The sequence below is a fragment of the Grampus griseus genome, assembly GCF_964374135.1.
Source record: "Grampus griseus genome assembly, chromosome: 3".
NCBI lineage: Eukaryota > Metazoa > Chordata > Mammalia > Artiodactyla > Delphinidae > Grampus > Grampus griseus.
The window spans coordinates 154,467,145-154,493,991 of record NC_139019.1 but is presented as its reverse complement, the minus strand read 5'-3'; the positions used below and the strand labels follow the sequence as shown (position 1 = coordinate 154,493,991).

Genomic DNA, 26,847 nt, shown 5'->3' with positions numbered 1-26,847 from the left:
TATTCAGAATGGGCTGAGATTTAAGTTAAAAAGCAAGAATGCCCCTAAATGGTGTTCTCAAACAGATCTTGTTTTAAAGGAAAACATTTCTTGTCCTAGTGTGTACTCAAATTATTTTTATAAAAAAGCTTAAATAGGTTCATGCACAAACCAGCACAAACTTCCTATGTTTGTAAGTCCTAAAGAACTCAAGCTAAATTAAATATGATCCAGAACATAAAACCAAACATTCAATGTTCACAGAGTCACCACTCTTGGCTGTGCTGTCCTAACTTCTCTGCAGTGCAGGCTGGTGCTACTATGGCCCAATTCTCCTCTCCTGTTTCTGCTCAGACTTGCGTCTAGTGAACTGGGGTGCTACAAGGCCTTCCCTTAGCACCTATGGGAGCAAGGGAGCTCTATCTTCATGGGGTGCTCTGTCTTCATCGGCAACATCCCCATTTTTGATACAGTTAAAAAAATTTAATGTAAAGGGGTGAACAAAGTGAAACTTTAAACCCCTTCTATGAAGTCACTCAGGAGGTGCCACTGCATTATTTTCACATTAAAACCACTTCTGTTCTTTGGTTAGTGGCTTCCACCAATTCATGAAACATTTTTAGGCTCTGATGGGATTGTAAACCCAAAGGTAACAGTGGCAACTGAAGTCAGAGGGCAGCACCTGGGTACGAGGTGGTCAGCTAGATGGTGGCTGTGTCTGTGTTAGTTTTTCTTAGCTTGTTACTGAAATGGAAATGGTATTGAAACTTCATAATGAAAGCAGTATAAAAAGATATTAGGGTATTGCTGTTAATGCTTCAATTGCGATAATGACATTGGTGTTATATTTTTTCTTTTATCATTTAGAGATACGTTCTGCAATATTTATGGATGAAATAACATGATGTCTGAGACTGACTTTAAAATAACACAGTGAAGGGGAGGGGTTAAAGTAGATATGATGACACAAGATGGGTGAGTTATTCCATAACATAACTGCTGAGCCTAGGTGCTTCTTTATGCAAGTCTCTCTTTTATAAAAGTTTGGGATTTTCCATAATTCAGTGTATAAAAATCCTCCTAGAGCTCATGGGGACTCCAAGCATACGGCCATGGATCATCTCCCTGACCCTCCGTCCTGCCTTGAGCTGGAGCAAACACCCAAGCCTAGTGTTAGAATGCCGCCCAGGCAGGGTTTCCTGAGCTGAGGGCAGCCTGGGCTCTCTACACCTGAGTAGTGTTTCTCCATGCCTCGCACTGTTGGGTTGCGTGAGCACTGTATGGTGCCCACACAGTTCTTGAAGTGACTCTCAACTAGCAGAATTAAACTTTCCTCTAATTTAAACCCAGCACACATTTCTGAGTATCTCGGTGAGTGGTCCCTTAAGTCCTGGACTTGGAACAGCAGGAGGAGGGAGAACCTGGCTGCATGGCCCTCCCCATAAAATGGGACAGTAGCTGATGGCTCTGAGGGTTGAATGACCCTGGGCATGAGAGAGTGTGGCACATGGTCTATGTGCAGAGAACTTCATGGGATGAAGGAGGGAGGGAGCTGCATGGTGTGTCACTGAGAGGACAGAGCCCTGAGATGAACTAGTGAAAACCTGTAACCCTTACCTGACTGGCTTATGAAAAAGCAAACGTCATCCCTGAACACAGGTGTGTTCCTGTCCAGAAAATCACTAGCAAGTTCAACCATCACCGGGAGCTCGGTCAGTTCCTCCAAAACTTGCCGCGTCTGAAGCCAACAAGAATGGGGACTAAAGTCAGTCATGAACAGTACAGGGACAAAGGTGGCTGGGCTTCTAAGACAGTTGATGAAATGGAACCTCTGCGTCCAGGTGAGCAGGGAACTTCAGGCATTCACAGGCCAAACTGCTGGAGAAATGGCTCCATGCCAGTTCTCGTACTGGCTCATGGCACCAAATTTGGAAGGCCAAATGCATGACAGCATTTAAGACTCATCTTGTCCTAGCCAACACTGCCTCCCAGGCACTATCAAGGGCCCAGCATGTTGCACTTACGGCCACAGCAGCATGGTAGCTAGTTCCACAGCCAATCACAATGAGCCGGCGACATCGTCTGATCTCCTTCAAGTGGTCCTTCAAGCCGCCCAGAAGCACTGCAGGACACATGCAGTGTGTTAATGCTGACATGACACAGGGATTGTGCATTGGCCCAGGGCTCGGACGAGGGATTACCTGTGTTGGTCTCAAAATTCACCCGACCTCTCATGGTATTGAAAACTGATTCTGGCTGTTCAAATATCTCCTTCTGCATAAATGCACTGAAGTTACCTGGTCAAACAAACATCAACAGGATGTCAATTTTAATGTTGTTACACTTTCACTGCTTAGCTTTTAATCAAGAAGAACAGTTGTTATGCAGTTAGTCACAGTGACACATGTAAAGGCTACTGCAGATTACAAAAGGTGTCTCCAGGTATTGTCCCACCTGATACTCATGGTGACAAGCCAGATAAGGTATGATTATTATCTTCAATGTGCGTATCAGACCCTGCAACTTGAGGGAGGGAGGGATGTAAGTAACAAATGCATGGCTGGCCTTCCTGGGCCACGCTCCTCTTAACAAGGCCAGAGGAAAGTAAAATGTTTTACTTCCTAACACCCACCTACTTAGGGAAGTACAAATTAAGCGAGCCTAAGGAAATAGGCAATTTTTTTTAAACCAAATTCCCTCCTATACACTGTATTAAAACAAAAAACCAAAAATCTTTTTAGCCACATATTTCTAGGGCTCTGATGTGAATGAAACCGGATGACATCTAAGACCCCCGACGGGTGCTGTGCCTGATGCCTGTCGACAGGTGTCCACAGACAAGGCGGGAGTGTCCTCTGGGATACACACACGCATGATGCCAAGCATCACAGTGTCCCTGTCTGCTGCCCTCGGCAGAGAACTTGTAGAAAGAGTGCCACGAAGCAAACAGAGCAAGTGAGGAGGGGTCGGGCCATTGCAGATATGGATCAGGGAAGGCCTCTCTGAGGGGGTGACGTTTCAGGAGAGATGATCAAAAGGAGCTGGTCCTGTGCGAAGCTGAGTGAGTGCGATGACCCCCAGGGGAGTAAGCACTCCGCCTGTCTGAGTAACAGTGAGGCAGCCAGGGCGGGCAGGGAGGGGCACAGTGGAGAAGGGTTGTGCAAGGTGGGGCCAGGCTGTGTGTGGATGGCTGTGGGCTGTGGCAGGGAGTGTGGGTTTTATGCTGAGAACAGTGGGAAGCCATTGGAGGGCTTTACACAGCATGATAAGAGGGTATGATTCACGTTCTTAAACGTTTACCCAGGCTGCCCTGTGGAGAGGAGGGTGTAGGGAGACAAGTGTGGGTGCAGGAAGATAGACTCCCCTCACAAGGAGAAAGTAGTCCACAGTCCCCCGTTACTGCAGGCCTCTCATCCAGAGAAGAAATGATGCCTGGGGTGTAGGAATGTGTCCCAGAGAATCTGTAAAGGGAGGTAGTTGATGGACTGGGGTCAGTTCAAGCAGGGAGACCTGGTGCCGGGGCATGGTCAGAAGCCCCTTTGGAGTAGCCAGGCCAGGTGCCCCACATCCCCTGAGATGTATGAACCACAGACCACCTGCAGCCCCACTCCGGTGCTCACAGCAGGCAGGAAGGCTGTAGTGCCCACCCATGACAGGGCAGAGAGTCTCAGGAGCTCCCCCACAGAGCACCTGCCCCATGAGGCTGCTGCACAGGGACCCTCAGAGGACACCTGCCTTTCATGATTTGCTGCAATTCCATCTGCAAGGTCTGTATGGCTCGAGATGGGTCATCACTAGCCGAACGCTTGACCCGGTGAATAGAGAGTTTCCCATCAGCCACTGCAGCAATGTCATCATCCTCAAGGAAGATGACCCGGTTGGTGTGTTCTATGATAGCGCTGGAGCAAGGAAAATATGGGTGTCAGAGATGGGGCCTGTCCTTGACAGTTACAAGATGTGGGTCCATATCAGTAACACTGAATAGCATTTTAGGATATGGCATATAAACATTGATTCATACCTCCCGCCCCTCCCCTCCACCCAGAATTATTTTGAAGCCAGTCCAGACATCAAATCATGTGTAAACATTTTAGCTTATAGCTCTAAAAGACAAGGATTATTTTTCACCCTACTACAATACCATTATCACATCTAAGAGCAATAGTTTTTCCTTCATATCATCAAGTATCCAGTATGTTCAATTTTCCCCAGTAATCTCATAGATGTCCTTTTATAATTGCTTTCCTCGAATCAGGATCCAAACAATGTCACCTTTGGAGAATGCTCAGGAACCAACACATTCTGAATAATAAAGGGAAAGAATGAAACATTTATCTTGCCTTTCCAAATGACCTTTCAGAATAACCACAGTTTATGAAGGCAAGTTTCTCTTTATAGGAGAAATATAGCTAATAAAGAAGGAATGATAGAATTATAATAATCAACTTACGAATTCCTAATCATTAATAGCCCTAATCAAGGTCCATCAGTGGCTACTGAAATGAAGAAATGAAAAGCTAAGAGCAGCTTTATAATGGATGGATAAGGCTTCTGATCTTTGAACCCCCTGATCAATTTTAACAGTACTACAAAAAGACAATGAGACATAGTGCCTCCTGATGGAAGGACACACTACCTATTAAATAGTCTTGCCAAAAAAAAAAAAAAAGCAAACCTGAAGATCAAGCTTCTAGACACCTATAAACTTCTGTTTGCAGGAAATACGGTGAACAGAAGAACATGGAGGAGGCACTCAACAAAATCCATATAGTGGGAAACTCATTAGGACAGATGACTCCTTTTCTTACACACACACACACACACACACACACACACACACACACACAAAGCAAGAAAAAGCGGGGGGACTTAAAAGCAAACTATAAGATCTATCCACTAATGAAATGTGCAGTCATTGTGTTTATTTTTATAGTAACTTTCTCTGTGTGGAAATAAGAATTTTTCCCTTGAGATGGAAACAGAAAGTTTCTTTTAAAAATAAAATTGTTAGAAAAGTTGGTAAATGAAAAAGAAAGTTAGGTAATCAATAGTACAGGTGGTACATAGATATGGTAAAAACCATGAAGGTGGTACCTGAAGGACCATGGGAGAAAAAAACCCTCATTCTACCAAGTGCTACACCGACATGTGCCCTGTGCAGAAAAAGGAGCATTTAAAACTCCTGATGCAAAGTTAAAAAGAGAAATAATCAAGTTCTATGGTTCTAAGAGAGGTGTCTCCAGATCCTAGGGAAGAAAGACAAAGAAGGATGGAAAGCCACTGCACTGGAAAAAATATTTTAAACAATATACATTCTTTGAATAAAAAGCAGAAAACACAGGCAACAAGAGGAAGAAGTAAAAACGGCCCGATTCAATCTCCAGTAGATAAATGCTACTTACAAGTATTGTCCTTCAGACAGTGCTTAATACGTGTGTTTGTATTCACCTGTGTGTGTACATCTGCATGTTTAAATATAATTACTGTTTTAATTTACAGAATGGATGGCAGTCATCAAAATTACTGGCCCAGGAATTAGACCTGAGGTGGAATCCTCATCCCTGTCTCTTACCAGCCTCTGCCCTCAGGCAACACAGACATGACCCCTCTGAGCCCATCTCGGGTTCCTCTGCTTTAAACTGGGAGATGACCCCTGTGCCTTCACCAGAGGTTTGTTGTGATTATTAAATGGGATAGTCTTGGTGAAGCCCTCAGCACAGTGCCCAGCCATAAGTGCACAGCAATGCTGGCCACTGTTGTCACGAGAGCTCTATGTGCCTTCGTACCTGAAACGGTCACCTTGGTCACTCTTATTTTTCAATATATGCTTTTTCATCTACACACAATACATTATAGAATCACTTTATTAAGTTCCAAAAACCTAAACAAACAAAATAATGTCAAGGATTTTAATTATAGCATCGAATTTACAGATTAAGAAGTCAATATCTTTAAAAATAATTTTTAATTATTAAATTAACTTTAAACCAATTAACGTTTTCAGAATAATATTAAGGCTTCCTACCAAGGAATGTGGAATCTCTCCCTTTATTCAAATCTCTTCTTATTTCTCATGGTAAATTTCTGTAGTCTTCCCCAAACAGGTTCTTGGACTATTTTTATTTAAATTTATTTTAAGGGATTAAAACTTTTTTTTCAGCTCTGGTAAATAGATTACTTTTTTAGTTCAACAAAAGTTTGCTGAGAGCCTACTGTGCCAGTCACTTGTGGAGACATGAGGGGGAACAGGGTAGATATGGTCCCCTACCACCCACCTCACTGAGCTGACAGCAAAGTGACAACTGCTGGAATGTCGAATTTCTATACCTTTATACTCTAACCAGCCACAAGTATAACTTCTAACAGCCTTTCAAGTGGATTTTTTTTTTTTTTTTTTTTGCGGTACGCGGGCCTCTCACTGTTGTGGCCTCTCCCGTTGCGGAGCACAGGCTCCAGACGCGCAGGCTCAGCGGCCATGGCTCATGGGCCCAGCCGCTCAGAGCATGTGGGGTCTTCCCGGACCGGGGCACGAACTCGTGCCCCCTGCATCGGCAGGCGGACTCTCAACCAAAGAATGCTTAGCTTATTTTTTTTTTTTTTTTTTTTGCAGTACGCGGGCCTCTCACTGCTGCGGCCTCTCCCATTGCGGAGCACAGGCTCCAGACGCGCAGGCTCAGCATCCATGGCCCACGGGCCTAGCCGCTCCACGGCATGTGGGATCTTCCCGGACCGGGGCACGAACCTGTGTCCTCTGCATCTGCAGGCGGACTCTCAACCACAGCGCCACCAGGGAAGCCCTGGATTTTCAAAGTATATAATTGTATTGCCTACAAATAATTCTTTAATCTCCTTTCAAGCATTTGTCTTTTTTTTTTTTTTGAGAAACATCTACCATACTTCATTGAATATAAGGTAACATTGATTTTTTTTTTTTACATAACAATTTTTCAATTTAATCAAATCTCATTTTTATAAGTAACTACTTCACAACAAGTTAACATGCTAAGGCAACATCAATAGATGAAAAAAGGTAGTCCCTGGCCCCAAGGAATGTTGCCCAGGAGAAGACAGAGATATGTAAAAAATACAATACAGTGTAGCGAGTGCAACAATCAGGCATGCAGAAGTGCAAGGGTAGCAAAAAGAAGCATGTGATCACAACACTAAAAAGAAGTCTGCACAAAAGACATAATATGTAAACTGAGTTTTGAAAAATGAAGTGGGTTTCCCAGATGCCCCATAGGGAGAAAGGAATTCTTGGAGGAGGGAAAAGCATAATTCAATTCATATAATCCTAGAAGTGAAGTAGTCTATGGCAGGAGAAATGATTGGACACAGGCGTCATGAATACTTGTATGTCTGCATTTTACCAAGTCCATTCTAAAGGAAACTTTGAGGATCAACTCGGGGGTGGGGGGCCACGGGGGGACAGAACTAGTCATTCTTGTAAGAAACACTGGAACCAGTTTCTACCAGCCCACCAAAAAAACTACTTCAAAGGCAACATGGTATCACAGAAAGGGCTTGTTTTTAGTTCATTAGGCCTCACTTAAAATTCTGATTCCACAATGCACTTGCTTTGGGATCTTGAACAACACTCATAACCTCTGCAAATTTCAGTATAGTAAGTTTATGTGATTACCTTCATCTGTAATATCCCTGCATTGCAATCTTAATGGAAACTCAAGTTCAGGTCAAAGACAAGTTTCTCTGTGACTTCTCCTCTAAATTTTTTTTTAACGTCTTTATTGGAGTATAATTGCTTTATAATGGTGTGTTAGTTTCTGCTTTATAACAAAGTGAATCAGTTATACATATACATATGTTCCCATATCTCTTCCTTCTTGCATCTCCCTCCCTCCCACCCTCCCTATCACACCCCTCTAGGTGGTCACAAACCACTGAGCTGATCTCCCTGTGCTATGCGGCTGCTTCCCACTAGCTATCTATTTTACGTTTGGTAGTCCATGCCACTCTCTCACTTTGTCACAGCTCACCCTTCCCCCTCCCCATATCCTCAAGTCCATTCTCTAGTAGGTCTGTGTCTTTATTCCCATCTTACCCCTAGGTTCTTCATGACCTTTTTTTTTTCTTAGATTCCATATATATGTGTTAGCATATGGTATTTGTTTTTCTCTTTCTGACTTACTTCACTCTGTATCACAGACTCTAGGTCCATCCACCTCACTACAAATAACTCAGTTTCGTTTCTTTTTATGGCTGAGTAATATTCCATTGTATATATGTGCCACATCTTCTTTATCCATTCATCTGTTGATGGACACTTAGGTTGCTTCCATGTCCTGGCTATTGTAAATAGAGCTGCAATGAACATTTTGGTACATAACTCTTTTTGAATTATGGTTTTCTCAGGGTATATGCCCAGTAGTGGGATTGCTGGGTCATATGGTAATTCTATTTTTAGTTTTTTAAGGAACCTCCATACTGTTCTCCATAGTGGCTGTATCAATTTACATTCCCACCAACAGTGCAAGAGTGTTCCCTTTTCGTCACACCCTCTCCAGCATTTATTGCTTCTAGATTTTTTGATGATGGCCATTCTGACTGGTGTGAGATGATATCTCATTGTAGTTTTGATTTGCATTTCTCTAATGATTAATGATGTTAAGCATTCTTTCATGTGTTTGTTGGCAATCTGTATATCTTCTTTGGAGAAATGTCTGTTTAGGTCTTCTGCCCATTTTTGGATTGGGTTGTTTGTTTTTTTGTTATTGAGCTGCATGAGCTGCTTATAAATTTTGGCGATTAATCCTTTGTCAGTTGCTTCATTTGCAAATATTTTCTCCCATTCTGAGGGTTGTCTTTTTGTCTTGTTTATGGTTTCCTTTGCTGTGAAAAAGCTTTTAAGTTTCATTAGGTCCCATTTGTTTATTTTTGTTTTTATTTCCATTTCTCTAGGAAGTGGGTCAAAAAGGATCTTGCTGTGATTTATGTCATAGAGTGGTAACATTGATCTTAAGATCATGATTATTTTATATACTTCTAAGAAGTATATAAAAACTGTAGCAAATTATAATTCCCAGATGCCACTTACAGATGCTAAAATCTATAGAATAATTGCATGTCCTAGAATCATTGAAATAATATTAGCTTCTCATTGAAATGGTGCCCTAAGGAACACAGTTTGGGAAATGCTGACCTTTTGTATCAGCATTAAGTACAATGCTGGCTGTGGGCTGAAACAGGCCTTGCAGCCTGGGCTGTAGGTTCCTGTTACTTCACGTGTCCCAGGAGACCTCACCTGGTGTCCTCCCTGCTTCACAGCAAGGCCTTACCAGAGGCTGGTGGGAAAGAGGCATAATAAAGGTTTGGATAAAGGAGGTAGTAATGGTGGTGTTTATGGTGGTTTTCTATTTCAACTAGCAGGAAAGTGTTTTGGTCTTTTCTAAGTGTATGTGTGTGTATACATCTTTTGTACTAAAATGGGCATGAAGCCTACTTTCTCAAATTTCAGAATTACTGTTTGGTGTATTGATGAGAACATGGACTTTGGACCAAAACCCTCAATCTTGGCTCTGTCTTTTATGAATGGTCAGACTCTGGCAAAGGCAGGCAAGGTTCAGGAAGGACCAAAGGTCTGGAGACACTTGCCCCATCTAAAGGGAGCAGACTTTGAATGGCCCCAAAGAGGGTTGGGGGAGCAGTCTGGTGTGCTCAGATCTGCTGGTTTTTTAGAAAAGCTAGAAATTCAGATTTTTATGGGAAATTTCCCAGTTTTAAAATGTTGGCAACGAATTCCTTTATTCTGTACAGGCCCAAAACATTGTGTAGGTCAGTAGACCTTGCCTTTGGCCACCAGGGCTGCTGATGACAGCCATGTAAAAAGTGCTCAGTGGGCAAGGATTCCCTCAGGAGGGCCACCGAGAGCTGAAATCTACCATCACCGCTTCGCCTTGCTGACCCTTGAGAAAACAGCTCAAACGGGGGAGTAAGTAAGAAATGGGGGTGTTTAGCCAGTCATTATTGATTACATCATCCTAGGAAAGACAGGAAACAAGGTGTAACTACCTTGCATCAGAAGCAAAGAAGAATTCCACTGCTTTATCGCCTACAGCATGAAGGCAGGTCGAGCTGTCCAGCCTCTTCATCCTTGTTTTACAGATATTCTTCACATTCTCAATATTGCCTAGCAAATGAAGGAAAGGATCACAAATCCCATTAGACTATTTTCTTGGAACAACACGAAGAAGCCAATTTCCCCTTTGAATATGTGTGGGAGAAATGGGCAATTTTTAGCTTTGGCTGCATCAGCCAAATTGTGTAAAAGATCCCCAAATAGTAAGAGCACTGAATCGGCTATGAACAAAACAAACCAAATCAACACTCCAATCAGGGCACAGGTGCCTTTATATAACAGAACCACAGCAGCAGCTCCCTCAACTTGGGTATGTGCTTGAAAATATCCACAAGAAAAAGCTTTTGAAAAAATGGAGCCAAGTCCCAGTTGCAGGAAAACCTTTTGGACCTGGCCCTAGCAGAGTGAAGGAAGGCATCCTGCCTCTGAGGGGAGCTGCTGGCACCAGAACAGTGCTGCGCTGTTCAAGTCCTTCTCAAGAAACTTACGTGTCCTGTATAAGATGGGGATCTGTTCTGTGGAGAGTTTATATTTGCTCCTCACTCCAATGAGCAGGGGGCTGCCTCTCCTGTAGGGACAAGAGGGAATCGAGTTACCCATTGCCTTGACACCCTGGGCCTGGCTGGATGTCCTCTGAGCACTGAAGAGAGGGTCCCCGCATCTAGCCCTCTCCCCAGTGCAAAGTGCTCCCAAGACATGCCAAAGTTTGTCCCAGAATTTATAGAGCCACTAATTATAGACATTTTAGAAAAGTAAAGCTTTACTGCTTCTTCACACTATCTTCTTCTGCTAACTAGTAATAACATGGTAATAGATTTTAAAAGGAGTTTCAAAATTTGATAGGGACCAACTGGCATTTTATAATTCTCTGATTTGAAAGACTTAAATTCCAAATGGTAAATTAGTTCCTGTCCCAGAAAAAAATAAAATCATAATATATTCACATAATTTCCTGCCTAGATACTATGACAGTCTGGTCCACAGGTGCATTCTCAATGGCTCCCCAGTGTCTTCACAATAAAGCCTGCAACCACAGGGCAACCTAGATCCTGCAGAGCTGGGCCTCTGCCCACCTCCCCACTCCCCACCAGCTCTCGAGTTTCATAGGGCAGTGTCCCTACAATCTTGTTTGCTCTTGTCACCCATGCCTGGTACACAAAAGGTGTCAGTAAGCACACACTGAGACTAGAAGAGCCTCAAGTCCCACCAGTGCCCCTCCCCATCACCATCCTGGCCTAACTGCAGATCCCTAAAGCGCCACAATCACTCTGAGCTCCTTGTCTTTGCTCACGCTGGTTTCTCTGCCTGCCTTCCCCAGGCTGACACCTGCTTCCCCTTAGGCCCCCCGTGCACTGCCTCCCAACCCCCATCACAGAGCATCACCATCTTCTACCCTGCTCTGTCCTCCTGCACAACTGTCCAGTCCTTAAGTCAGGGGTCCCCAACCCCTGGGCCACAGTATCGATCCGTGGCCTATTAGGAACCAGGCCACAGAGCAGGAGGTGAGTGGTGGGTGGGCAAGTGAGCGAAGCTTCATCTATATTTACAGCCGCTCCCCATTGCTTGCATTACTGCCTGAGCTCTGCCTCCTGTCAGATCAGCAGCGGCATTAGATTCTCATAGGAGCACAAACCCTACTATGAACTGCACATGCGAGGGATCTAGGTTGCCCGCTCCTTATGAGAATCTAATGCCTGATGATCTGAGGTGGAGCTGAGGCAGTGATGCTAGCACTGGGGAGTGGCTGCAAATACAGATCATCATTAGCAGAGAGGTTTGACTGCACAGAGACTGTAATAAACCAACTGCTAGAGACTCATATCAAAATCCTATTGGTCACACAGAAACGAAGACCCAACACAGCCATAAATAAACAAATAAATTTAAAAAAACAAAACAAAACAAAAAAACCCTATTGGTGACTGGCAAGCGAAAACAAGCTCAGGGCTCCCACTGATTCTGCATTATGGTGAGTTGTATAATTATTTCATTATATATTACAATGTAATAATAATAGAAATAAAATGCACAATAAATGTAATGTGCTTGAATCATCCCGAAACCATCCCCCCGCCACTGGTCCGTGGAAAAACTGTCTTCCATGAAACTGGTCCCTGGTGCCAAAAATGTTGGGGACTGCTACCTTAAGGGTAGGACCACGTTGGGTGTCACTAGGTCCCCAGGGCTCAGCACACAGTAAATACTCAACAAATATTAGTTGGATGGATGGATAGATAGATGGGTAGATAGATGGTCAGGTTGATTGATGGATGGATAGACAGATGGATAGTTAGATGGACAGATAAATGGGTAGATAGACAAATGAGTGGATGGACAGATGGACAGATGGGTGGATAATCCACCCATCTGAATATAATATTATAGGATGGCACTCACATGCCCACTTGTGTGAATCCACACATTGCTGGGGGCCACAGGGCTCTAACAGAAGGACATGTGGGCTGACCCAGGCCCTCTCAGCTGATTCCTGGATCACACCTGGCATGAAGGTGATGAAGCTTGAGCTCTTGGCCTTCAAGGCCTCTTCTTTACTGGATTCAAATCAACATTCATTTTTGTTCCTAATTTCATGTTCATAATTTTGCATGCTTTTTCTAAAGGGAATCTCTGAAGTTGACCTGAAACCTGGACCTGCCCTTGCTATACAACTTTATTTTTAGTTTGAATTTGTTGTCAATTTCTAAAAAAAAGTCTAGAGATTTCAAATAAAAATCCAACTTTCTAGTTTCTCTTTAAAAAAATCAGAAGCTCCAGCCACAGAGCTGGTGGGGTACATTCTCTGTGGCTAAGCCACAGTTGCCCCTTAGATAGAGTGAGCACCTTCTGTTTTGCCAGAGGCCCTTGTGCCTCAAGCTAAGTGATTTTATTTTATTTGTTACTGGAAATGTCAATGAGTTCTGCCTCACCTTGTGGCCACGGCTTCTCCGGGGTAGTGGATGCTCTTGAAAACCAATGCAAATGCGCCTTCCTGAAAAGACGGGAAAGGAGAGTGAGGAACAACTTACTCTGGCTAAGCTAGGTTGCTGCAGCTCAGCCCACTACCCCAGACAGCTCTCCCTGGGAGCCTCTTCACTGCGGGCAGTCCTGGGGTCACTCACTCAGGGTGCTGAATGTAGGACAGCTTGCGCAGGGTGATGTCAGGAGGGGAAAGTGAAACAGGCGGTACCACAGTCAAGTATCAAAGACCAGAACTTGTGGATTTCATTGTAAGCAATATAAACCTCCCTGTCCAGGCCCACAAGGAACAGTTCCCAGCTCTGTGATGACCTGGGTGGACTGCTGCAGTTAGAACCTCAGGAAATGAGAACCATAGTCAGGGGTCCTGCCCTGGGCCTCAGGGATGGTGCCTACTCAGGGAGCAATTGTGAGGATTAAAGGGGCTAATCCACGACCTAAGTTTAGCTCAACACACGTTAGTGTCTGGGTTCAAATCATGGCTCCACCCCTTAACTGGGCAATCACTGCAGCCTTCTTTGTGTCTCATGGTGAATGGAAATGAGAATAGTCCTACCTTGTATGGCTTCTGTGAGCTAATGCATTTTAAATGCTTAGAACAGTGCCTGACATATAGAGACACATCAGAAGTATGAGTTGTTACAATTATTTCTATGGCAACGACTGCCATTTGTGCTCTGTGCCTCAGCTTGTTGGTTTGTGCAAACCAGAGTTACAATATAGTTCTCCTAACTCAAGACTCCAAACGCTCTTCCTATTTAAAAGTTCAATGCAAAATTCTCTCCAACATTCTGACCATCCTGTACTAATCATGACCCTACTTGACTTTATGTACAGCCAGCTATAAATCTGGATTTACAAGGTTTGGAAAACTTGGCAGACCTCATGGCCTCATGCTATGGCCAGTTTGCCAACTCAGTAACACAACCAGAGAGACCCCAGGGCCAGCATCTCCAGGTCCCTAAGGGCCTTTCAAACTGCCCCAAATGAAGGGGCTTTAGACAGAACCTGAGGAGCCTGACATTCACCCTGCTGGTTTTGTCAGCAATGAAGTAGGACTAAATAGAAAAACTCTTCCCGTTCTCTGCCAAAAAGAGCCCTGTGTTGCTTCAGATAAATCACTGAAGTTTAAAAGTGCCATCACTGAGAGACATTCCCAAAATTTAAAATTACAAATGGAAAAGAGAAAGTACTATGCTGCAAAACTATATTGGTTTACTGTATATTAGTTATGGGACAGGCTTTTATTTATAAATATGTCCTCTAAATTAAGGTCCCCCAAAATGGGAGTCATAGGGCAAAGGGTTTGACTTACTTTTAAAAAAAGACTGAAAACACCAAAGGGTCATATATTTTAAACCACAGTGTTGTACCCAAAGCAGCCTCTGACCCCAGATGTTCTAGATTCTCGGCCCTGAACAGTCTCCAAGCTGTCTCCATCTCAGGGGAGCTATTGGACAGCTTTGATGCTCAGAAGGATGGATTCTAGTAAGTCTGGAGCCCTCTCCTCCTCCCTCCACCGTCCCATGGCGGGCCTGGGTCTGCTCTACCTCCTCCTCCAACGAGGTGTCTCTCTTGGACAATCCCTCCACAATATGCCTCTTTGCAGGGACCTTGTTCCATGGGTCCAGCCCTCCGGGACATCACCAATCTCTTTCTCCCACCTGGATCATTCATTTCAGCACACAGACATGATCTGATATCTCCTACCACAAAAATACAATCCTGCCTCAGAACTGCAACCCTCTCCCTTCACTGGGCCATTTCTTTGCACCCTTCTTCTTCTACAACCAAACTTCTCAAAAGTCCACACCTGCTGTCTTTATTGCCTCTTCCTTCCTTCTAACTCCACTCAGTAAGGACTTGTGGGCATTTCTCCCACATGACGAATAACTGCTTTACTGAAACAGGAGGAAAGACTACAATTCTAAGTCTCCAACATCAGTTAAATTCATCTTGGGTATGTATGCACACAAGTCAACAATGCACACAAGTCAACTGATAAGATGACAACATGAACTGCCACAATCAAGGTCCCTTGTGCAACACACCATTGGTAGAAGCCACAGATCAGAAGGCCTATCACCATTTCAGAGATGTTAAAACAAAGCAAAGCAGTTTCTATTTGATGTTTACTACCAAAACCTCAGAACTTCTCCCAATTCTACAAGGATGTAACATTTTAAGGCCAGGCACTGTAGATGAGCCATCTTTAATCCTCAGGTACTTGGTGCAAGTTTGCCTAATAAATGTTTATAAAAACTGAAGGAATGAAGGGATGATTTAGATAAGTGAGACTTGTAACTCACCAACTGCTGAATGACTCTCTCAACCAGTGTTGAAAATGTAATGTCCTCAGTTTCTCTGTTGTCGAACACATATTTAATCAGCTTGGCGATGGTCTCTGTATCTGTTTCTGACTCAAACTCATAGCCTTTGCTTTCCTGGAATATTTGGTTGGACAGAGTGTCAGATAATGGTTGTTGTGCAATGCTGGCCTGGCCAGCTCCCTCTCCTCCCTTATGATTTGTCCTTGGAGTGACTTAAGGCAAGAACAAGGAAAACGGGGAAGGGATGAGAAATGTTTGCCTGAATCCCACAGCCTAACACAGCTGAGTCATTGTAGTCTTCCCTGAGATCATCCTGCCTCAGAAGCTTGTCCTTGCCATTAATCTGGACATTGCAAAATAACAGCAATCAGAATGATCAAATACATTGAGTCAAATCCACCCACCTCCCAACCAATACCACAACCTCTTCATACCTGAAACTCTCGCCGCCTGCATTCCCACCCCACATTCCATTTGGTGTATGAGTTGGTATGTTATTCAGTGCAGATACTTTAATAAAAAGAAGTTCATGTTCTTTTGATTCTGCTCTGACTCTGCAACGGTCTTTGAGGTAAATGAGAATGCCCTGCTCTCTCCTCCAGCAAGATCTGGGGAGGAGCCTGAGCTGGGGATGAGTTTTGGGTCTAATGTGGTGACGTGGCCAAGAGTGGACCTCAATCAGCTTCTGCCTTTTTTTCTGGAGGGAAATGAGCTGGTTGGAAAGTTTCTGGGAAAGACCAATACCACTTGACTTAGATGTTACCCAGGGGAAGTATCTTACCAGAAATTTCCTCAGGTCTTTGTAATTTGTAATGATCCCATTATGGATGACCACGAATTCTGGAAGAAAAGTTTAGTCAAGAGAGAAATGCTATGAAGAAATGAAGTTCAAGTCAGATGTGAAGAAAGACAATTTGACAGCTTGAAACCTACAAACTCTGCTCATACAGACACTTGTGTTAAGCAAACTGCATTTACAGGGATTAGAGCTGACATCTGCCATGACTGCAATTTAAACCCAAGGAAATAACACATTTCTCTTTTGATAAAAAGCATCCACCAACCTGGCCACGCACTGAGCTCTGACTTGTGGCCTACAGTAGCATGAAATAGGCTTTGGTATTTATGTCAAAAGGGATGATTAACCCTTCATTATCTATTAACTGTCTTCACAACCATCCCGTTCTCCATTGTTTTCATATCTATTGTGACTTTATTTCTTCACATTATTTTCTCAACCCTGTCACATTTTCTTTCATCTCAGCCTATTGTCTTAACTTCTCATCATTAATTTGTTTCCTAGAATCTGTGTTTTCTTTGTGAAAACTTCTTTGTGTAATTTTCATATGCAGTGTAGTTGCTGGGTATAAGTCTTCCTTAAAAGTATGCTCTGGGCTTCCCTGGTGGCGCAGTGGTTGAGAGTCCGCCTGCCGATGCAGGGGATGCGGGTTCGTGCCCCAGTCCGGGAAGATCCCACATGCCGCGGAGCAGCTGGGCCTGTGGGCCATGGCTGCTGGGCCTGCGGGTCCGGAGCCTGTGCTCCGCAGCGGGAGGGGCTACAACGGTGAGAGGCCCACCGCAAAAAAAAAAAGTATGCTCTTCAGATATCACTGATAAGTCGTTGGAGAAATTTTACAAATCTTTTCTTATTTCCCATGTTGTTTTATTTTCAATTACTCATCCTGAGTCACGGCAGGCATTTCCAAATTTGGGTGTGGGGGCAATCTCCTTGGAGCCTAGCTGCTTTGGGGACACAGAATCATTGTCTGCAGTGAAGCGGGGGTTCACCCTATCATCTCAGTGGGCAGGAGGCTGAGGTTGAGGTGGCGGCATTTCAGGGCACATGGTCTCGGTACAGTGTGTTACCTCAGCCAACACTGTTGCTCCAGGGACCAGCCTCTGCATCTGGCTTGGGGTTTGGCTGGATGTATATCGTAGGTCCTCAGCACCGTGGGGTCTATTGTCCCCCTCCTGAGTGCAGGGTGCCTGATCCTGTAGTGGGGCGTCTCATGGCTCAGGGCATGGACCAGATGCAAGGAATGGTCCCCAGCAAAGAAACCTCACTACCCAAGTCTCTGACCATGTAGGTGTATGTATAGCCTGGTCCCTGTGCTATCTCTGGCTGCTCTGATGAGAGAGGTGCATGGGGCCCTCCTGTTCTCTCCGGGAGGCTTTCCTTTCCAAATCGGGCAGGGTGAGCTGCCTCCAGGCACTGCAGTGTCCACAGGGGCAAAGGACACTGACCAGGGAGGTGCTGCTCTCTCCTGTGGCCTGACTTCCAAGACAATTAATGGCAGTGAGGCGTGCCAAGTGTTTAGCTAATAGTAAATACCCTACAGCTACTCTTACTCTAATATGAGGCTTGGCAAGAACCTGCATTATGCCACATTCTGGAGTCGGCTTGGGGTGGAGGATCCCAGCTGACTCCAGAAATCACTCTCTCCACCGGACACCCTCTCGCATCATGCCCAGGTGTGGGTCATGGGTGCTTCTGACCTGACCAGGCCCAACCCAGAGTGGAGACCCACTAGAAGGCCCAGTCTCCATCTCATATGCCCATGTGTCCTACTGCCAGAGGCCTGACACCCCTGGGTGCTGACCACAGAGTCCCTGAGAGCTACCAGTGGGAGCTCCAGACCTACCAGTCCTTCCCCCATGAGAGGAGACTGGGACATCATGTAAGAGAACCACCACATAAAGAATTGTCCTGGGGGCTCAGGCAAGTGATGTGGACCCATGAGCTGGGGCTGACATGGTGAGGGGGGAATTGGGAGAACTGGGTGGCCCTCGTTACAGGGACCAGGATTGGAGCAGGCACCTCAGATGTTAAACAAGATCGGCACTGCCACCTGCCCTGGCTCAGGACCACTCTCTTCAGGGGCAGGGATGGGTATAGCTGGACGAGGAAGGAACCCCAATCTTTCCTCAAGTGCCCAGCCCTCTGGAACACTCTGGTCCCTAACTGAGGAGCAGTGCCCAGGCCTTCAACCCTTTACACCACCAAGTCCCACTCAGGCTGGGTCCCCAGAGCCAAAGGCATTCATGGGAAGTGCCACTGTTTTCCTGTGGATGCCTGCAGGGTCAGCACTACCAGGGTCCAGGTTGAATTTGCCTCCTTTCTAGGGCCCAGTGCCAACAGTTTGGATACTCGGGGAAGACAGGGATGCTGAGAAGCCAGTTGGTGGTGGGTGTGGATCAACCCTGGCACAGGTCAGGGCCAGGCACAGCCACTAGGACAGGGGAGCAAGGCTATACTACATACCGTTGCCTTTGTCTGAGCGCTGTGGGTGGCTGTTGACAGCATTGGGAACCCCGTGGGTGGCCCAGCGTGTGTGGGCAATGCCAAAGTGGGTCTCAAACTCCACTTTTAAGTCCATGCTGTCCTGTTCTAGATGAAGGAAAAATAAGTTTGCCGAACTTTAAGCATTGACATGGTACTGTTACATGAGGTGACTTCATTACATGAAGACACATCAGCTACACCAAAAGTACATCCCACCATCAACCACAAAGGCCCCATTCTGGAGAATTCTGCCAGACCCTTGCTTTAGTTAGTACTTATCAGTAATCTAACTCACTTAACTGAAATAAACTTACTTTAAAAAGAAAATTACAGGTCCCTACCATAAATGGAAAAGCAGTATCATTTGCCAGAAACATTAAAATACGTAAGTACTAAATATTGAAAAAAAAATTCTCAGCGCACCATCACCTGAAATAAACCATCCCACATTCTGGGAAACAGTTTTGCAACATGGACTTAACCCTCCTATTTTTCCATGCTTGGGTAGGTTAATATTTTTAGTCTCCAATGCTGTTGGAATTAAAGATTTTAAAGTGATCCAGGCTGCGATTATTACTCTGACTTGGAATGTCTTTCACATACTGTAAAGTTCTTCATCAAGAGCCTTGACATTTCCTCTTTTCTTGACTAGCTGGATATGTCTTTCTTTGACTTCGTTATTATTTCCATCGATTGCCACACCTGTAACATAAACATGATTTTTTGTACTGGAATTTAAGTTTTGTCTCCCATGCTTCATTACAGGGAATGACCCTGGGTGAGGGCTATACAGAACTGTGGATTTATTAGTTCTTATTCCCCAGGCTTGCTACCCAGAAGAGAACTAGACAGTGTTAGGATATTGACTTGGAAAGAGGAGGCTGTGACTGTGACAGTGCTAACCAGCAATCAGGGAAGATGTGCCTAGAACCCAGGCTGTGGCTGCCTCACCCCGGCTTCTAACCAGGGTAATTCTCGGAGTTTGCCTGCAGGAGAGGTGCCACCACGTCTGCCACCAAAGGCAGTGGGCTCATTTAAGGACATTTGTGCACTTTGCATTCTGCTACTTTAGCTGGTGTTTCCATTGCACTAGTGTTCCTGCAATCTTTCATCTGACTTGCTTTCTATTAAGAATTTATAGGAATATATAATTATCTGGCTCTCCTTTTTCTCCTAAGGCTGCTTAATTAAAAATGGGAAACAGACTAAATATCCACCTGTTATGTGGATGAAGGAGTAAACTCTGAGATAGGCATCCAGTGGAGGACTGTGCAGCCACTTAGAAAGATTATGTTAGGAAGTGTTTAGGATAATGGAAAAAAACAATGTAAGTGCAAGAAGAAGAACACAAAATTACAGAATTGCATAATTATAATTAGATAAAACAATAAATATCTGCATGACACCTCTACCATCCCCAGACCCCAGACAACCACAGGAGGGACACAGATATTGATGGGGGTGCTTGTGATGGATATTTTTTTACCTTTGTTTTTTCTTTCTACTTTTCTATAGAAATTTTCAAATTTGTTTAATGAACAAGTATTATGTTTATATGGCAGCAGCCTGCAAAGCCTACCTGCTGAGTCATAGCCTCTATACTCAAGCCGCTGCAGTCCCTTGATGAGGGTTTCAAAAATCTCCTTCCTTGTCCGGGGGACTCTGTAGTTCATGTAGGCGAAGATTCCTGTTAAAAGAGGGAAAACCATATGTTTATAAAACAATTGGTTCGTGTTTAGAAGAAAACACTTCTGGGGAAACAGATACCAGTGGAGGCGCATCGCTGAAGGGCTTCCAGGCTGCCTGCAGAGGAAGGTGTGGCCTTCCCCAGACATAATGGAAGAGCAGAACTCCCGTCCTGCTTCTAGAAGGACATTGTATGCAGCCCTCCTGCAGTGACAAAAGGACTCACAAAGCATGTGAAGAACACACTCACACACCATGGCCTTGCCATTCCACTGTGGAGAATTTCTCCTATGGACATACTCGAAGAAGACGCCTTTCATTGTGGCAACATTTATAACAGAAAAGATCAGCAAAACAAAGCAACCACCTAGGGCCATCTGGAAGTCCCCACTATGTGTACTCCTTGGTTTGCACAGAACACACCTGAGAAGAGTCAAAAGGAGGTCACCCCAGCCTCCTATGACAGGTAGGAACAGGGGCTGGGGCCTTTGCTCCACTTTCCACTTGGCCCTACTGCTTGGAGTATTACCATCAATAAGCACTACCTTTACGACAGCAAGCATAAAATCATCTCTTGGCCTCACAGAGAATCCTTATCTTCAAGGGAGGCCCACCAGCCTAGAAGATTTTGTTTGGCTTTATTTTCTGCATTCATATATTAAAATAATATTTTCCCAAATAGGAAGAAACAGTCATCATGTTGGTTCTTTCCAAACTCCTCCACTTCCCTGCTTGAGACTACAGACCCTTGGTCTGTCTCTATCCTGCTCTGTGAGTGTCCCATCCCATTACCCCTCTGTCCTTTTGCCCTACACAGGAAAACCTCCCTTCTCAAAGTTCAGCTCCAACCCCACCTCCCAGGGCAGGCTTGTCCAGGCCCTGGCCAGAAGTGTTCACCTGCTCTTACATCCTGAGACATCTACATCCCCTGACAAGGTCACAGGCGTCTTGGCACATGGTCCTTGTTCAATAAATGTATGTGGATAGAATGACCATGAATCTGTATTAAGCAGGGAAGCAACAATATGGATCGTGAAAAGGAACTCATCTTATTGAGAACTCACTATATGCCAGGCACTGGGCTAAGCACTGCTACACAGGTATCAGTCAAAGCTTGAAGCAGTCTTAGAGGTTGGACCTGCCATTACCCTCCCCTTACCTTCTGGAACTGGGCCAGAGTCAGGAGTGGAACCAAAGAGACCTGATTTTAGGACTTAAATGATACTAACCTCTGGGCAGCACTGCCTCGGGGATGAATAGGGTTAAAAGAAGGTTTATTTTCTCAATTTTAATTTTTAAATTTTATTATTTTTAAATTTTCTCAACATTTTTCTGGTATGACAGAAAGGTCAGCAAAATTTTAAAATTTCCAGATACCTGTACCTGCACTCCCATGTTCATTGCAGCATTATTTACAATAGCCAAGACATGGAAACAACTTAAGTGTCCACTGATGGATGAATGGATAAAGTAGCCATGGAATATATATGTAGTATTATTTTTATTAATTAATTAATTTTATTTATTTATTTTTGGCTGCGTTGGGTCTTTGTTGATGTGTGTGGGCTTTCTCTAGTTGTAGCGAGTGCGGGCTACTCTTGGTTGCGGGCTTCTCATTGCAGTGGCTTCTCTTGTTGTGGAGCACGGGTTCTAGGCGCACAGGCTTCAGTAGTTGTAGCACGTGGGCTCTGGAGCGCAGGCTCAGTAGTTGTGGCACATGGGCTTAGTTGCTCCACGGCATGTGGGATCTTCCTGGACCAGGGCTCAAACCCATGTGCCCTGCATTGGCAGGCAGATTCTTAACCACTGAGCCACCAGGGAAGCCCTATATATGTAATATTAATGGAATATCATCCAGCCATAAAAAAGGAGGAAATCCTGATGTTTGTGACAACATGGACGAATCTTGAGGGCAATACGCTAAGTGAAATAAGTCAGACAGAGAAAGACAAATACTGTATGATCTCACTTTTATATAGAATCTAACCAAAAAACTAACTCATAGATAAAGAAATCAGATTGGTGGTTGCCAGAGATGGGGGATGAGAGGTGAGCGAATTAGGTGAAGGTGGTCAAAAGGTACAAACTTCCAGTTATAAGATAAATTCTGGTGATGTAATGTACAGCATGGTGGCTATAGTTAATATTCTATTGTATATTTGAAAGTTGCTAAGAGAGTAGATCTTAAAAGTTCTCATCGCAGTGAAAAACTTTTAACTACGTGAGGTGATGAATGTTAACTAGTCTTATTGGGGTAATCATTTTGCAATATGTATATACATATACACATACATATGTAACATATACCAATACATATATACATATACAAATCATTATGTTGTATATCTTAAATTTATACAATGTTATACATCAATTATATCTCAATAAAACTGGGAAAAATATTTGCCAGATATAAACCTTGGAGAGGGCAACCTGCCTGCAGATAACTAAGGGATGATCATGATTATACAGCAAACCACATGTCATATCTCTGTAATATCTGTAATGACTCTAGGTTATATTCAAGTCAATATAGTATTTTTGAATGAATGATTAATCTAAATGATTTAAATTAAATGATTAAAGCAAATATTATACTCCTAAGCAGTAAGTAGGGTCACATCATAGAAATTTAACTTGCTAAAATTAATCTAGACACAGTCAAAAAATAGGCGATGAGATTATACAGTGCTAAAAATTATATTTTGCATTCTTAGGTACTGTATGCTACTGTACACAGGATATATTTGCACACAAGTATTAAGGGGCAGGGTTTATATTTAAAAACACGCACACTGTGGTTTCTGAGCAGTTACAGATGTTTTCTTTTAAAAATGGCCAAGGATAATTTTGGCAGTCAGCTATTTTTGTCTTCTAGGTCAGGTGAGAAGCGCTTCCCCAGCTTAGCATCTGTGCTTCAAGAGCTCACAATTTACCCTACGCTTCAAACCTAAACACTTCTGGTCAGAGGATGTATTTTTGTCACCTTACATATATATAAAAAAAAAGACAGCTACTTTTTAATGTAAATTTTTTAACAGCTTCATTGGGATACAAGTCACATACCATAATATTATCCCATTTAAAGTGTACAATGCAATGGTTTTTGAGTATATTCACAGAGTTGTGTAGCCATCACCATAATCTATGCTTAGGTAAAACTTTCTATAACATTAATTTTTCTGCAAAAAAATCAGGAAGTTCCCTGGAGGGATATGGTCAAATTCCAGTCAATGTAAAGAGCACATAGCTACGGGAGGTGGCTATATGAAGGATGGAGCAACTCACAAACCATTTTTGTAGTCTTTTAAACTGCAAAACTCTCCTGGCACCTTGGGAATTATTCTAGAATTATACCTGCACCCTCACAAAGGGGAACTAACAGGCATTGCAGATGACACAAAGGCCCATACACCAACTCTTGTTTTTCTTTTGGTGGGGGGGGCTGGGTGGAGACAATGTATATTTCCAAAAGTCAAATTATTGTCTATTTTTCTCCCATAAGCATGGAATAAAAGATATATATTTTTTTATTCTATTTTGTTCAGTGGCCTTGTCTTCTTTGTTGGCTTTATGCCTTAAAAAAATAATACACAGTTTTATATACAATCTACTGTGTTCTTCAACTTCTTTTTATTTATTTGTTTGGCAAGAATTCATCCTCTTATTCATTCTTTTGAAAATATCTAGAGCCTTTTTCCTACATGGCATTCACTCTGTTAGGTCTTACAAATATCAAGGAAAATAAAACATACATGATCCTTATAGTCAGAATGAGAGGTGGTCATCAAACAAATATATGCATAAATTATTTTAAATGTTTTGAAAGGAAAAACACCAACTCTTTCAAATCCGAAATTCTTTTACAAGAGCGCTGTATGTTTGCCGATTCTCCCCTGCAATTCCCCGTTCTCTGGGCCAAACTTCACTTCTATGTTTATTTTTTTATTTTTTATTTATTTATTTTTTACATCTTTATTGGAGTATAATTGCTTTACAATGGTGTGTTAGTTTCTGCTTTATAACAAAGTGAATCAGTTATACATATACATATGTTCCCATATCTCTTGCGTCTCCCTCCCTCCCACCCTCCCTATCCCACCCCTCCAGGCGGTCACAAAGCACCGAGCTGATCTCCCTGTGCTATGCAGCTGCTTCCCACTAGCTATCTACATTACGTTTGGTAGTGTATATATGTCCATGCCACTCTCTCGCTTTGTCACAGCTTACCCTTCCCGCTCCCCATATCCTCAAGTCCATTCTCTAGTAGGTCTGTGTCTTTATTCCTGTCTTACCCCTAGGTTCTTCATGACACTTTTTTTTTCTTAAATTCCATATATATGTGTTAGCATACGGTATTTGTCTTTCTCCTTCTGACTTACTTCACTCTGTATGACAGACTCTAGGTCTACCCACCTCATTACAAATAGCTCAATTTCGTTTGTTTTTATGGCTGAGTAATATTCCATTGTATATATGTGCCACATCTTTTTTATCCATTCATCCGATGATGGGCACTTAGGTTGTTTCCATCTCCAGGCTATTGTAAATAGAGCTACAATGAACATTTTGGTACATGACTCTTTTTGAATTATGGTTTTCTCAGGGTATATGCCCAGTAGTGGGATTGCTGGGTCATATGGTAGTTCTATTTGTAGTTTTTTAAGGAACCTCCATACTGTTCTCCATAGTGGCTGTACCTATTCACATTCCCACCAGCAGTGCAAGAGTGTTCCCTTTTCTCCACACCCTCTCCAGCATTTATTGTTTGTAGATTTTTTGATGATGGCCATTCTGACTGGTGTGAGATGATATCTCATTGTAGTTTTGATTTGCATTTCTCTGATGATTAATGATGTTGAGCATTCTTTCATGTGTTTGTTGGCAGTCTGTATATCTTCTTTGGAGAAATGTCTATTTAGGTCTTCTGCCCATTTTTGGATTGGGTTGTTTGTTTTTTTGTTATTGAGCTGCATGAGCTGCTTATAAATTTTGGCGATTAATCCTTTGTCAGTTGCTTCATTTGCAAATATTTTCTCCCATTCTGAGGGTTGTCTTTTGGTCTTGTTTATGGTTTTCTTTGCTGTGCAAAAGCTTTGAAGTTTCATTAGGTACCATTTGTTTATTTTTGTTTTATTTCCATTTCTCTAGGAAGTGGGTCAAAAAGGATCTTGCTGTGATTTATGTCATAGAGTGTTCTGCCTATGTTCTCCTCTAAGAGTTTGATAGTTGGAAACACAAAAGACCCTGAATAGCCAAAGCAAACTTGAGAACGAAAAATGGAGCTGGAGGAATCAGGCTCCCTGACTTCAGACTATACTACAAAGCTACAGTAATCAAGATAGTATGGTACTGGCACAAAAACAGAAATATAGATCAATGGAACAGGATAGAAAGCCCAGAGATAAACCCACGCACATATGGTCACCTTATCTTTGATAAAGGAGGCAGGAATGTACAGTGGAGAAAGGACAGCCTCTTCAATAAGTGGTGCTGGGAAAACTGGACTGGTACATGTAAAAGTATGAGATTAGAACACTCCCTAACACCATACACAAACTTCACTTCTGAACTCACGTCAGGCACTTATGCATCTCTGGCTCTGAGACCCAGAACAGCCCCCTTGGTGGGAGGTGCTGCTGCCAGAGCCCCTGGTGGGCTGGAACTGGCTGGAACGGCTAAAGGGTCCTTGCCATCAGGACCACCAGCTGTGTCCACACCCAGCTGGGAGGCTTGGCAGCCACTCAAGCACCGTTTGGTTGATTACTGTGGTGAGAGGGGCTGCCAAGAAGTGGTTTTCAAGGTCTTTGCGCAAGAAGGCATAAATCTAATTTTTAACATGAAATCTCTTGCATACCAACCTCTTTTCAGTAAATTCTTTTAAGCACTGTCTCTCTCCTCTCTCTTGGCTGGATTCTCCCTGCACACCACCACATGAAAGTGAATAAAGCAGCACCTATACTGTGCTCTTATTATTTAAAAAAATAATGGAATAGAATAAAGCTGCTTTCCCAGGAATTTTGTTTGCTATTCATATCAGAATTCCCTTCTGGAATCCCATTCATCTGCAATAAAAGCTGCAGTGAGAATCCATTTTTTACCTATGAAATCAGTAAAGATCCACCAGTTTGACAACAAGTGAGAGTTTAAATTTGTACACTCTCTTTGGAAGGCAATTTGGCAATCTCTCAAATTAAAATGTACACATCTGTTGCACAAAGCTTCTGCACTTCTAGGAATGTCTCCAACAGATATCTGTGCAGAGATTCAACTGTGCATGCATTAGGATAGTTGCTCAGCACTGTCTGTGATAGCTGAAGACTGGGGACAGCCTGATGCCTGGCAGGGCCCAGGTAAGTGGTGGCACGGCCACACGTGGCCACTGTAGGGCCACATGCAGGCAGCCCTATACAGAGAACAAGGTGAAGCTGTGTGTTCTCTTGGAAAACAGGCTACATCTCCAAGATGTGTCAAGGGAAAAAAGTGGCCTGCAGAAC

At 43.4% G+C, this 26,847-nt stretch overlaps 1 protein-coding gene across 1 annotated transcript in view; it reads right to left on the bottom strand.

Annotated features, from left to right (window-relative positions):
* The window catches only part of GFPT2 (glutamine-fructose-6-phosphate transaminase 2), a 45,515-nt gene that overhangs the window by 9,774 nt on the left and 8,894 nt on the right, over positions 1-26,847 (bottom strand). The window contains exons 2-13 of the mRNA XM_082650035.1: positions 20,244-20,351; positions 19,268-19,366; positions 18,644-18,769; positions 16,163-16,221; positions 15,361-15,495; positions 13,003-13,064; positions 10,564-10,643; positions 10,009-10,126; positions 3,715-3,878; positions 2,181-2,276; positions 2,004-2,101; positions 1,597-1,717 (exon numbers count right to left, since the gene is read on the bottom strand). Of these exons, the coding sequence (XP_082506161.1) occupies positions 1,597-1,717; positions 2,004-2,101; positions 2,181-2,276; positions 3,715-3,878; positions 10,009-10,126; positions 10,564-10,643; positions 13,003-13,064; positions 15,361-15,495; positions 16,163-16,221; positions 18,644-18,769; positions 19,268-19,366; positions 20,244-20,351 (1,266 nt within the window). The remainder of the gene's footprint in view (positions 1-1,596; positions 1,718-2,003; positions 2,102-2,180; positions 2,277-3,714; positions 3,879-10,008; positions 10,127-10,563; positions 10,644-13,002; positions 13,065-15,360; positions 15,496-16,162; positions 16,222-18,643; positions 18,770-19,267; positions 19,367-20,243; positions 20,352-26,847) is intronic.